The 14,404-nt window shown below is 46.6% G+C and overlaps 1 protein-coding gene across 1 annotated transcript in view; it reads right to left on the reverse strand.

Annotated features, from left to right (window-relative positions):
• Positions 1 to 14,036, reverse strand: part of TSHZ3 (teashirt zinc finger homeobox 3) — a 69,785-nt gene extending 55,749 nt beyond the window's left edge. Inside the window, exon 1 of the mRNA XM_081215923.1 lies at positions 13,959 to 14,036. Within this exon, the coding sequence (XP_081072049.1) occupies positions 13,959 to 13,998 (40 nt within the window). The 5' untranslated portion in view covers positions 13,999 to 14,036. The remainder of the gene's footprint in view (positions 1 to 13,958) is intronic.
• Between the last annotated feature and the right edge of the window lie 368 nt (positions 14,037 to 14,404).

Consider the following 14,404-nt stretch of genomic DNA (forward strand, 5'->3'; position numbering starts at 1 on the left):
CAAAGCTACCATAAGTGACTGCACAGAACTCTCTTCCTTTGCCCTTCCCTGATGAGCCACCACATTCTGGAATTGCTGTGGCTGACATTAGGCAACGTGTTTTCTCAGCAGTTACTTGGAAAGGGGAGATGGCAACTACAAGAATTTCTCTTCAAGCGCCAAAAGGAACTACCCCCCACTGCCCATCTCCAAACAGCCAGAGCTCATGGGTGACAGGAGGGCCTCTTGACTCCCTGAACTCCATAAGCTACCTAACTGAAGCTCTCCAGCCCGAGCTAGGCATCTTCTGGCATCACTGGCTCCCCAACGGCACGGCCCTTGTAGGTCAAGGGCAGGCATTACCCAAGAAAATGTTGAACTTCAAGGGACAACCGCTACGTGGTCAGGAAACTCCCAGCTTTACTCAAAAGCTCAGAAGGCCACCAGGGGATAGCAGCTCAAGGACTCAAGCAGAAACTTGAAGTCAAAGTCATCCATCTCCTGGAGGTCAAGTTCTGTACAAGAACGCTCCTCCAGCCACCTGAACAGGTGACATGTCTCTGAGGGCCTCCAGCAAGCCAGGCGGATGCTTTTTTCTAATCTGAATATTTCTTTCTTTCTCTCTCTCACACCAAAAGGCCAGAGTGGTGGTTTTGTCACCCCTAGTGGGCTCCCAGTGTACCAAGGGAGAAGGTGGACATCACACCATGAGGGATAGCCCCTGGGGACTCCCATGTGATGCTTGGCAACCCATCCCCAGGGCTTCTGTGCATGGGGAGCTGAGGGATGGAGTTCTTGATCTGCTACACCCTGAAAACGGTGTCCAACTTAAAAAGGTGTGACTTTCTTCCTTCTCAGGAATTCTAATATTCAAAGCCTTTTTTCCTCCTGCTAATTTTAGAAGTCCTGCTATTCTTTGGGAGGAGAATGGTGTGAAAATCAAGCATAGTATCCAAAAATAAAAGAGTAGATCTGTTTCAGGGCGTGCAGCATATTTAACTGAAAAGCAACTCCAGATATGCCACTTTCTATTGAGTCTTTAATACATTTTCCAATTTCTCCAGAATATTTTAGCTGCAGAAAAGGCAAGGATGAACTTCCTAATCTATGGATATTTTTGTGACTGAAATGGGCACCCAAAATTATTTCTGGATTGTAAGTGGGGATCTTTTCAGAATGTGATGCCAGGTGATCACTGAGGATGTGAGTCACTGGTACGCTTCCTGGGGCCACACCAAGATGGATTACAAGTTTCCTTTCGGGACCTAGAGCATGTTCCATTTAGAGCATGTTCCCAGGCAGGTGAAATGATACAGTGCTCTCTCCATGGACCCTGAAGGTGGACTTCATGGCATGCCTTGCAAGTCTCCCATCTTCACTAAAAAAAAAAAAAAAAAAAAAAAAAAAAAAAAAAAAAATTCTTGTGATCTAAGGAATTCACTTTTTCTAGACCCCCTGGGACTGTGGACTGGCGTGTGGTCCAGGTTTGCGGGCTCCACTCCTGTTTCTCAGGTCTGAAGCTCTCCTGAATGGCCCAGCGTGACGGCTAGGGAAGCTTAGAGGAAGGATGCTGGGAGGCTACCTGAAGACCCCAGCCATGCCTCCTCCAGCCAGGGAAGCCAGAGATTTGTGACAGAAAGTTAGAACTCTGTGTCAAGCCCTTCATGCAAACAATAAATATTACTTCTGCCCATAATCGGACTTTTCTCCAGCATCGTCTTTGAATGTTGAACCTTTTTCAATTAATTAAAAACTATGCACTGTAGAGTGCATATTTTATCAGCCCTCAGCTGCTTAAGTGTCTAGAAAAGACCAGGCAGTTTTTCTTTCTTTCTTTCCCTTTTTTTTTTTTTTTTTCTAGGCAACCCAGAGCAAGTACTTGCAAGGGTCATATCTTTTTAATTATCTTTTCTCTCTTTGATTAATTATTCCGTCTGACAATAGCGTGTTTCTAATGCTATTCACCTGCCTTTGATGATTGACAACTTTTCTGTCTGATTCAGAGCAAACAGCTGCTGCCACAATCTCCTAGCAACCCGGGTGTGATGGATGAGCCCCCAAGATGGATGGCTGCAATAAATCATGTCTCCAGCCATAAAACTGAGAAAAGGGGATAAGAAGAGAAGCGAACAAAAAACAAAACAAGGTTTCTTCCCATGACTGCACTCAGCTCCTTACCAATTACACCTGAAATGGACTTTGCACCTATTAATAGCAAAGTTTTCCTAATCAGTAAAAATGGGATGATGCATTTGTATCCAAGGTGTTTACAATTGTTCCTGCAAATTGGCACTTGTACTCCAATTACCTCCAACACTGCCCAAGTGCAAGGGCAGAGGATCAAAGTTTTGCTTTCTTCCTTGAAGTCTCGGCAAGAAACAATATCATCTTTCTGTTGTCAGATGTGATTCCAGGCACCAACAAAGGATATAAATCTGATTCTACCCGATTTTTGGCAGCAGCTGGACAACACCAAAAGTGAATCCTAAGTCAGCCTGTGCACAGTGTCAGGCTGCTAATAAAGTTATTTCAAAATAAACACACACACACACACACACACACAAAGTTGCATGGAGTTGGTGAGTGAATACGCCACGTTCCCATTTGTTTCCCGTTCACGGGAGATACAGGCTTTTTACACGTCAGGGAAAAGTTTGTCCAAGAAAGCAGCAAGATACGAACGTTCAGCCCTTCCACAAATTCTCGATTCTCATTTCTTTAGATAAAAAACGACCCCGGTCTAACTTTCTGTCCCATCATTTTTTTAAATTAATGTCCACACGAAAAGTTATACAAGAAGCCCTAAATTTAATTAGCGGACCCAAATAAAGTCACATATTTAATAGAATGCCTGACAATTAAATTTGCACTATCGGGGCTCTCCTAGTGGAGGAGACGGAGCAGGGAGGCCAGCAGTTTCTGTTTCCCTTTTTCCACCGGGGAAACCGGCGGCAGGCCTCTAAAGCAGGAGGGGGAAAGGCCGCTTTACTGATGCTTCCCAGCAGCTGGGGGCCCGGTCAGTGAGCCAGCCTGCGTCCCTACGTCCTTCCAGTAGGTGGGGGTGTCCCAGAGCAGAGCTCAGGGTGCAAAAGAACCAGAAGTGATTAGCCGGCGGGGCCTGGAAACAGCTGTCCACATCAGTCCTGGCAGGGGTCTGCGGGGGCCTGCGGAGGCGGACCGAGTGCAGACACAAAATGGGGGGAGGCTGCTGGGAGCAGGGACAGGGTTAGATCATTTTTTAACTGAAATATTCCTGGGACGTGGAAGTCTATGTTTCTTCATTCTCGCACTGCTAACCAAGCCAACCGGTATTATTATTATTTTTGAATAGTCTAAGCTTTGCAGATACAGATTTTTTTTTTTTAAGCATGTCACAGAGTTTAAAAAATCAGACAAGGGTCCTGGCTTCGGCAAGTACAGCTCTGTTTATATTTTAATGTTTCATACGTGACTGCCTCTGTTGGGGAAGAGAGAGAGAGAGAGAGAGAGAGAGAGGGAGAGAGAGAGAAGTTGCCTGTTAGCTTTAGTGTAAATCACAGATACTTCATTTTTCCTTGTGTCCTTGGAAATTATTCAAAATTAAACCATCCCTCCTTTATGGGAGGTGGTGTCTTCTGTATTGTAAATGGGAGGGGCTGTGTCTGGTCAGCGGCAATGATAATTCAAGGCCAATCGATGGAAACACACACACACACACACACACACACACACACAGGCCCCTACCCTGCCCCGGCTCTTCCAACTCTCAAGTTACAGGTTTACACGGCAAGTCTAAATAATATTCAAAATGATAAATGGCACCCTAAGCCCAGGATTCACCATCAATCTTTTTTTAAGGAACATCCATCTTCAATAACGCATGTCTGAATCATGTGAAGCCAGGAGCCCTGAGCTTCATTTCTACCACCCCTCACTATCCAGGGAGGCTGAATGATACCTGTCAGCCCTGCTTGGTCTTCTTCTTCTTTTTTTTTTTTCCCTTGACGACTAAAGGGGGGGGGGAAATAAAAGAAGGAAAAACAGAGAAAAGGAATGTGGGGGGGGTGGGGGAGGTGAGAAGAGCGTCAGAGGCTGAGCTGCGTGGCTCAGCAGACAATATGAAAGAACATAACCTCGTCCGTGCCTCTGCCAATCTCGTGCCCGCCCCGCCACACGCCCAGCCATCCATACGAAGCAGGCTCTCCTCCCTTCGCCCCTGAGTCTCCTCTCTCCTCCCTCTCGCCAAATCAGCAGTGCTCTCTCTGCAAGCCAGCCATACTGTGTACAGTGGGAGGAGGACGACGACGAGGCAGCGTCACATGGACCGGGCTTCCCCTCCCCTCCCCGTGTCTGGCTGGGGCCCCTATGATAAATGACATATGTCATTCTGTCAGGAGGGAAGGGTGGGTCAGTGATGTATGACTCCGCTGAAAAGGAAATCGACTCTTTGGCATGGCGCAGCTCTTCACCGGGATCTAGTTTCAGAACTCTGAAATGAATTCTCCGACGTTTCAAGTGCATACTTAGGGCAGGCTGATGGGAGGCCTGGGGAAATCACACTTTTATCCTCCCCCTGCCCTTCTGATGGCAAGGGAGGGGAAAAAAAAAAAAAACACGGCTCTGCCACTGGATACCTGCAAAAGGCCACACGCGTGTCAAAGTCCCCAGCAGTCACACACCACGGGTTATTAAAAAAATGTGACTTTGGGGGCCAAAAAAAAAAAGGAAACGAAATGAAGTGGAGTAAGGTTAGTCCTTTTATTTATTTATTTTTTCATGGCAAAGGGCTGACACAAAAGCAAGATAAAAATTAGCATGTTTGAAGTAATCGTCCGCAGCTTGACATCTGCATAGTAAATTTTAAAGGAAAAAAATGTGTCAGACAGCCCTGAGCCGCTTCGCCCTCCCCCCTTTCATTAGCTCACTGCCAGGGTGGCACTGCTGAACCTCATTACGGCAAGAGGATTTATGAAGCTGAACCCAATGGCAAAGAAAAGGCATCTGTCAATAATTGTAGGGAGCTGCACTCACAGCTTTGAAATCTCATTAAGTATGCAGTTATCAGGCATAAAGATCAAAAACATTACTCAACTCCGACAGAATCTTATGGAGGAACATTAATTAGCAACAGGCCTACAGTACAAAAAAAAAAAAAACACACAGACTTCCTCTCACACCTGCCCAACCCACAAACCTAAAGCAACACTCCCCCTCCCGCCCGCAAAAAAATAATTCCCAGCATCTGAGACTGATCAAGAACATGAAACAAGAGAGACACATACAGAAAGGGGGAGAGGGAGGGAAGGGGTGGGCGGCGAGCAGGGAGGGAGGGGAGAGGAGGGCGGGGAAATTCAGTTGAGAAAGGCTTGGCGGTGAGGAGAGAAAAGGAAGAAGCTGTCAAACTTGAGAAGGATGTCAGCACTGGCCCTGATTACAGGGGCCTATGGAGTTCTCAGACCTTTTATCATCCTCACCATCAAAACCAGCTGAAAGTCACCGCAGGAGGGCTGGTGGCTGGCCCCGATGTAGCCCAGGCCCAGGCTGGGACCCCCAGACCCTGTCCTCGGCCCCTGCTCACCTGGCAGGCCGGGATGCTAGGCCTGGTGCCCAGGAGACAGGCCCTTGCCCAGCCTTCCGCAGCACCCTGATTTCCCAGCCTGTTCTGCAGCCAGCCCGTGAAAGCAACAGCCAGACCCAGCTCCCCGGGCCTCGGGCACAGTCGAGGGAACCACTTGCTGTCACTGCATCTCAGCACCATCTGCAAACACCTTTTTCTTCCTCCAAAGAAGAAGAGGCATCCCCTTCTCACACACCACTTTCCCTTATTTTATTTCTGTGTATGCCTGATTTACAGACTCCATGCCTTACAACACACCGAAAAACAAAATATAAATGCAGAGAATTCACATCCAAGCCGTCAGGCCAACACCGGGTCATGAGACCTCTTGGCCTTTGTAGTACGTGAGACAGGGCCCGGCTGAGCATGGGGGTCAAACCTCCCTGCTAGGTTGATTCCTGGTTATCCACAGGGAGAAAATTAAATGACAAGGTTCCTCTCCCACCACATCCTCCACCTCCTGCAGGCTATGATGGCAAAGAAGAATTCGAACGGGTTTGGAAACATCCCGCAAGAACTGTGTGCTTGGGGTCTCTGGCCAACTTATGTCCTACGGTGGCCTGGATCCAGGGTAGGTGCATGGAGATGTGGCGGGGGGAGTCTCAAAGATCACTCGGGTTTCTGTCAAACAGGCAACGTCGGCCAACGCCGTGGCGGGATGTGCAACAGTCAGGCACGGTCCTCAGATGCCCCCATGAAAGGTGTATAACAATAGTCATAAATAATAATAATAATAATAAAGCATATATTCTGTGCTAATTTCCCTTATTGCACTATTACAGAAAGGTGGCTTTCTCTTGTTACCCATAAGCACATGCTCCTATGTTCTCTCTCTCTCTCACACTCACACACACACACACACACACACACGTGCACACACGGCACTTCCCATAATCCCACACCATGAGGATGAGAAAACCTACAGAACAGCCTCTCCCCTGATCTGAAAACTCCGCTCTCATCCTTCTCTGAGCTCCTCTTCCATTCCTATACCTCTTACTTCATTCCATAGGCCCTTCTGAAGTGTGTACCTCTCTCCCCTCCAGAAATAATGGTCACTTTTTCTTAATTGGCCACATCTTTAAGGAAAGGGGAACTAAGATTCCTAGGCAACCAACCTGAAGACCCTTTCAAGCCAAGGCCCATCCTTTCCAATCACTGCCTCTCCTTTGGAATATCAATGGATACAGCTCAGATAAATTGTCACCTATGGCCGAAAAGAGTTGAGAACACTTGTCTATAAACCAGACTTGACGAGAAGGCATTTTAGCAGGAGTGTTACAATAAGGTGTTTATATTTTTTTATGCGCTTACCATATTACCTTTATTATGTGTAACATCAAAGTGATTATAGCAATTACATTTAATAGAATTAATTACATCACCCCGGGATACATAATGCATTAGAGGTAAGGCAAAGAAAGAAAACATCTTGATTGTAGTGACTATTGTGGGTGTGTATTTTCCCTGGCAGCAATGCCAAACCAACTGCAGCTTTCAGGAAGAGCAGGGCAATGGAGACGGAGAGCTTTAATCAAAAATGAGGTATATTTCCCTTAACTTAAGTAACACTTTTGCCTAATAATATGTTGGCGCTATTGGACATATAAAATCAATTTAATTTTTGAAGCATGAATCTTTAAAAGGCACTGGTTAATCCACCCAACCAATGTTACTACATAAAGGAGAAAGCACATGGGTGAAAGACTTACAAGCCTTTACGTATGCAAAATAAATTCACTCAAGGCTTCATTAATATTAATTTAAATTCAAAACCCATTTACATTAAATTGTTCATTAAAAATTGCCTATTTTATGCAACATGCATTTCTCAAAGAACTCAGAGGAAACTGAATACATAGGACTAGATTTAATGACGGGGATGGAAAATCAAAAGTAAATGAATTGGAGTCATTTCATGTATATTACCAAACAGCCCTTTGCTCTCCAAGGGATGGGATCCAGTTTGGGGAACAAACAGGCATTCAAAGTAGTTTGCTTTCTGCTACTATAAAGTTGTGAACGTGACCTTCCGGTCTACCCAAGAGGAAGAAGAAAACAAGAGAAATTGGTGGAATGGAAACCAGTCCAAAACCAGACTGGGGAAGGAAGCAGGTACCACCTCAGAATCTCACCTGGACTCAGAGCATGGAGAGTTAGGCTTGCTTTTTAAAAAGTTACATTAGTGAACATTTGCCAGTACCCATCTTGGTCTAGAATTAATAGTTTCTCTCTCCCTATTCACTCCACCCCCTGCAATCCTTTATTCCCAAAGCAAGGGAATCAGGAAGATGATGACAAGAAGTTGGTGAGTTCCTTGCTTTGGCGCCCTCCCCCTTGAAGACAATCTGAACTTACACTGTTTCCCCAACAGCTGTTCTGGATGAAGAAAACACAGTCATAATTAATAACATGTGTCCTGACAGTATGAATTAATAATTTATCATTAAGCCCAAACAAATTTATTCTTCAAGAGCCACACCTTAGCACATTTGAGAAAAATACGTTAAGGAGATGGTCGAAAAGTCCGGGCAATGTGACCTTCAGAAAAATGCTTTCCTGACCCCCAATACGTCTCTTAGGCCACTCTTGTTGAAATACTAAAATAATTTACAGAATTGAAAGTAATTAAACCCGAGAATCTAAGTGCTGATCAAATCAAGTGTATGTGCTCAAAATGTCTTTTTTTTAAATGGGGCTTATAAAATATTCAATATTTGGTCAAGGACACTGTGTAATCTTTCTAATAAAGATTCCTAAAAGTGGAGTATGACAGTCATTCAGGCAAGTGGTCATAAGCAGATTATGTTCTATTACTGTTTTTTTTTACTTCCAAAAATGCATAGCATCTTTCTAATCACAAACAGTAACCTGAATTTTTACACCCATGTCTAACGTAAATGTTTACAAATGTTGAAAAATTTGAGAAAGCTACCAAATCTACGTATCCGTTCCTTAAAATTCAGGTAGAAGACTCCAGAAAGAAAAAGAAATATTCATAGCCATTGTTTAGTAGAATTTGAAAATTAATTTAATGACTAACTGCAAATACTGGAAACTAGAATTAATCTGTCTAGATTTTTTTTTAAAGGCTTACAGACGTTTAAATGCAAGTATCGGGACACTTTATCAACCTAACATAAAATTGTCATCTTATCTTATTATATGACTATTTTATGCACGTGTCAAAAGAATTTAAAAATGACTGCCTGTCTATTGAGTCTAATTACAACTGCACATTATCTGTCTCGATGTACCAGTCCATATCATTGTTACCAAATACAATATATTGTATTCACCTTTCATTTTTAACTTCAGACAGAGAAACCACAATTTGGAGCATAACTAGAACACACACACACACACACACACACACACACACACACACAGAGTGAACACCTGAGAGGGTCCGGGGTGAGTGATTCCTTGCACAGGCTGCTGGATGGTGGTACAGGGGTGTTACAAAACAGCTTCTTTGAAAGGCCTACCTACCTGAGCTGCACAAAAACACAGAAAGTAGACACACACCCTCTTTTTTTTTCTACTACAAGACTAAAGCTATTTTTATAGTTTGTCCAGTGACAGGCAGGAATAAAAATGGGCCAGCAGGAAAGCCTCACAAACTACACTCGGCATAACTGGCCTGCTCCTGTTATTGGATTAAACATGGCTGTGGGGCACCAGGACCAGGACTCCCTATCCTCTCCCTGCTTCTTCCCCGCCTGCATCCACGGCCCTCGCCCCAGCCTGGCTCTGCCAGACACCAGGGAAAGACAAAGGCCCCCCAAAAGGGCCAGGCGCTTCGCCCTCAAGAAGGTGACCCTTCTCCCTCCAGAAACCCAGAAGGGGAGGGCGGGGAAACGAAGGGTTTTCATTCTGGGAACTCACCTGGGTTTCACAGCATTTCCCCCGGCCCTGAGCAGTCACCTTTCATTCTAATCAGTTTACAAAACAATCTTTAGTTAAAGAAAAAGAGGAAAAATGCAGACTTGCGAGGCAATTTGGGGAATAACTGCTGATACATCAGTTATTGACTACCTGGCTCCTGTTTACGAGCACGCTCAAGGCAAAACTGAGAACAAAATGACAACATCAACTGCTCACAATCAAGGGTGGCCCTGGAGAGCACTGAAGCCCTAACTGACAGTTGTCAAGATAATGGGGGCACAGCAGCTGATTCGGGAAGCTTCTCTCCCCTGTGTGGATGTCCAGGGGAATAGCCTTGCCTCCTGCCCTCTTTGTTTTTCTCCTTCAGCTTCTTGATTTCTCTTTTTTTAGAATTTACATTGCTCCTTCCATTTTGTAGGAAAAGGGGTGCGGGGAATCACAGAGCGACCAAAACCAGTCATTTTGTCACCTTGCTACAGGGTAGAACGTCTGTCCAAAGGAGAGACATGTGGCAGGTTTGAGAGCAAATAAATTCCCAAGGCTGATGCCGAAATGCCTTCCTGAATGCTCCATGTACTTCCAAGAGAGAAAAGCTCCTCTCTGGAGCTGCCTGGTATGTGGACGAGACTTAGGAAGGTTGGGATGGTGTTACTTGGACACCGCCAGGTGTGCCATCTTTTAGTTTGCCCATGTCTACTGGCAAAGTAAAAACCCCCAGGCTGTGCCACCATGAGCTTATCCTATTCCTTGGGGACCCACAGTGATCTGTTACCCCAGCAGGTCCTAAGGGGTCCAAACCACTTTGACAAAAGTCAAGATGCTTGAAGCTTTACCTTTGCAGTGGGACCACCTAAGAACTCCATGGAAGGTTATTCTCTTTCACCAAATAAGACTCAAAAGGTCAGTGGCAAGTTGTTGTTTGTTGGATTGTTTTTTTTTTTTTTTGAGGGGAGGGTGGAGTTTAGGCAATGGCCTTTAATGATTTTACACTTCCTTCCAGAAAATGAACAGGAAAGAATAAAACGTGATCTGCTATTAAGTACTGCTTGACTTTCTTTTCCGGTATTTTCAAAAAATACTTGTTGAAAAACAAATGCTACACATAGGAGAGAGGGAAAATGGTAGCTCTGCCCAAAGGACAGGGGCCTCTGTAACCCCGCTCCTCTGAACTTCTACAGGCAATGGCTTTTGTCCAGCACAAATGTATAGCCCTTTAAAATTACATGCCTGGAGAAAGGAAACTCCTGCCCAGGTTTCTCTTCAGCAGGTGAAGAAATTTCTCTCTCCCCTTTAAGAAAAGACACTAAGCCGTGCATAATTTCTATCAAAAAGAGAAAAATCCTAAAGGGCAGAAATCCGTCTTTTCAGGGATTCTTGGAGCCTGCTTTGGCCTTCTGGAGAACAGTGTTACACTTGGCCTAGATGTAAAAACTGTGCACCTGTGTGCTATGTCTGCACGCTCTCCCCGGCTCTCAGCCCTTTGTGGTTGTTATTCTACCCCCAGACCATTAAAAGGGCCCTAATTCCTATGACATGATTATCCAGGTACCAAAGCCCATTTGTCACCTGCAGCAGAAAATTGAGTTAATGCACAACTAAAGGCAGCCAGGACTGTGTAATATCAACTTGATTACATCAAACTAGCTGCAAACCTAATTCTGCTGGATGACACTGCGTCGAGCTTGTCATCTCCAATCATTAAAGCTGTCAGGAATCCATCAGGTTTACAGCTAATTAGGTGAACACTAATGAAGCTGGCAAAACAACTTTTCTTTTTTTATGGCTGAGCGGACCTTTCAGTTTGGAGGGGGGAAAAATTCTCGAGTCTCCTCAAGGTTGCTGGGGAATGGATTTCTAGTTACCAATCAGCAGACATCTTTCTTTTTCCCCACTCTCTCTCTATCAGTACAAAGCAATCAATTTGTCATCACTCCCAGTATGCCACAAAAGCAGGCATGAACCTTATAACTTGCAGCTAGGAGAACTGAAAAAAGGAGAAAAAATTGGGAAGTTTCTTGTCCATCCAAATAAACAAACAAACTCACACAGCGCACTTATTGGCCTGTGCATACTTATCACCAGCCTGGATGTGGAAGGTTTTTTTTATTCCTCCACTCTCCTAAATAAGTAGCCCTTCAGACATTTCCCCCCCCTCCTCCACACGTCCATTAGGCAGAGGCATTCTGATAAAGTAAATCCAAAACCAGGGTATGAGAAAGAAAAAAAGCACTCATGCTGCCAACTTCTGATTGACCATTAAGCTATTGATGAATGTGCCTGTCAGGAGAGAGACAATTAAATCAAATATGAAACAAAGTCGTTTTGACGGGTCATTTTGATAGAGCAAAACCATTCTTCCAGCTCCTATTAGTAGTGCAGTCAAGTTTTTATATAATGAATATTTCTTAACTGACCTGAGATTTCCTGGCTGGCTTTTTAAAAGGTGCAAAAAGGTTAGTGAACAGGTTGCTTTAAAAAACTAGATAAATAAAGCCAACAGCACATTTCCTCCTCCTCTAATATTTTTAGCAGAAATTTATCAAATAAGAGTCTCAGATTGGCAAGGTGGAAGAGAAAAGATGAAGCAACGGCGGAGAGGATTCTAAACCAAATGTAAAGATGCAGTCACATATGGTTCATTTGATTGAGGCACACAGATACCTTCAAATGTGCATCCAAAAAGGAAAGAAAAAAATCCCAAAGACTGGAAGCAGTCCAAGACACTCCTACTGCCCAACTTTGTGAAGGAGTCCTCCAAACTTTGAGAGTTTATTTTGGGTAGATAAGCTCATTGCTTGAGCTTGGAATTTAAAGTAGAAGATGGGATAGGCAAAAAGCACCAGCCAGGAGGTGACTTGAGAGGAAGCACCCTCCCTACAACCACTACTGGGATTTTCAAACTTTCTAAATTTGGGTAACCCTGAGGACAGAAAGCAAAATCTGTAATATATGCCCCAAACCAAGTCTGTTTTCTTCTACGATTTTCTTAGGACACTAAAAGGACAGTACATTTTGGGGAGAAGAAAGAACAGCATTTCCTCTCTGTGACCCTGTGTGAGAAGACTCAAGTTCAGATGCAGCCGGTGTGTGAGCTCTACCGGCAGTGCCGGCTGAAGTGACGGAAATGACCATCACCATCACCCCCACTGCTACTACAGGCACTCAGGGGCAACATGGGTACCATACTTTCATCCAAAAAGGGCACCAGGCAATGCCCTGACCCTTCTCCCTCTCCTCCCTTCTTCCACAAAAGCAAAGAACATAAAAGAAAGGAAGAGAAGGAAAAAAAAAAAAAAGGAAAGAAAAGAAATGAACCTCCACTTAACCCTCCCCTTCAGGCAACATCTGAACCTCTGCACATCTGAGTGTTACTCATATCAAAATACATCCTGTCCATATGTGGTCCTCTCAGCAATCCGCCCCAAATCCCAGAAGTTGCACTGACAAGGGCCCTAGTGACGTCACAGAGCTTGGCCTCACCATTTCAAGTGATTTATTGATGTTTATTGGGAATGAATAGATCAAAGGCAGCAGCATGATGGGCAATCAATCAGTCATCAAATCAAGGGTGGCAAAAGACCAGAAACCCTTCTTCCAAGCAACATGCCCCCAACTGACATTATTGCAAAATAATGTTATGTGTGTGGGTTTTGTTTTGCTTTCAATGATGCTTTTTCCAGAAAAGAAAAAAAAAAAAAAACCGGCTCAGTCTTAAAAGGAGTTGACACTCCTGGAAAAAAAAAAAGGGGGGGTGGTGATGGGGAGAAAGTACTCAGACACGTCCCAGAACTAAGTGCTATGAGGACATGAGGATGGGAGAAGCAGTGGAAGGAGGGTGGGGGTGAGCGAAAACAAACCGGGGAAAAAGGAACGCCAGCATCTAACATCGACTTGACAGTCATCTGACAATACCCAGACCCTGTGCGCTCTGCTTTCCACCGCTGTGCCCGGTTTGGGCCCAATAAATGAAGAATCAATCGGATTAGCAGTAAGGTGGCCGAAGGAACCCGCTTGCTCACTCGCTCGCTCTCTTTCGCTCGGCAGAGACACCAGGCAGTCCCCCGCCGGCCGGCCGCGGGAGGACACGGAAGGTGTCCCGGAGAACTCAGGTGACCCCGCCCGCCCCCACAGAAAGAGACAGAAGAGGGCTCCTTCCCATTCTCTCCGCGGCCAGGCAGAGAGCTGAGGAGTCAGGGACCCAGCCCGGCTCACTTCGCCGCGAGCGAGCACGGTTCCCGAAGTGGGTGCGAGCGGGAAGGGGCGGGGGGGGGGGTGCAGAGCGCAGCGGGGCGTCCGGGGGGCGCCGGTCCGTGAGGCGGGCGCACGCACCAGACAGGAGAGCGGCGAGCGAGCCCGGCGCCCCGGAGTTACTCTGCGCGGCCAGAGCGAGAGGGGCGAGGAGCGGGGCAAGAAGCGGGGTCGCCGCCGGCTGGAGACGCTGGGCGAGGAGAGGAAGAGGAGGCGGAGGAGAGGAGGAAGGGGAAGCGGCTCGTACCTGCTGCGCGCCGGGGCGCCTGCTGCTTCCTCCTCGGCATGATGCTCCTCCGGCGACTGCCGCTGCCGCCGCCGCCGCCGCTGCCGGGCTGAGGAGAGGGAGGGAGGGGCGGCGGGCCCGCGGGGGGGCGAGGCGGGCCGGCTCTCAGCCTCCCCCCCGGAGAGCGGCCGCCCGCAGGATGCTGCTGAGCCCCGGCTCTCCGCGTCCCCCCCGCTCCGCGCTCCGCCGCGATCCCCGAACGTGCGGAGGGAAGAAGGAGGGCGGGCGAGGGAGGCGCGGGGAGGGAGGAGCGCGGGGGGAGGAGGAGGCAGAGGAGGAGGAGGAGGTGGTGAAGGAGGAGGAGGAGGAGGACCGCGCTGCCGGCGGATTGGGAAGTTTGACAAATCGCTCCAGAGGCCGGAGGAGGAGGGGGCGGGGAGGAGCGGCGGCCCTGCCCCCCCCGCCCC

The sequence above is a fragment of the Mesoplodon bidens genome, assembly GCF_964165515.1.
Source record: "Mesoplodon bidens genome assembly, chromosome: 18".
Classification (NCBI taxonomy): Eukaryota; Metazoa; Chordata; class Mammalia; order Artiodactyla; family Ziphiidae; genus Mesoplodon; species Mesoplodon bidens.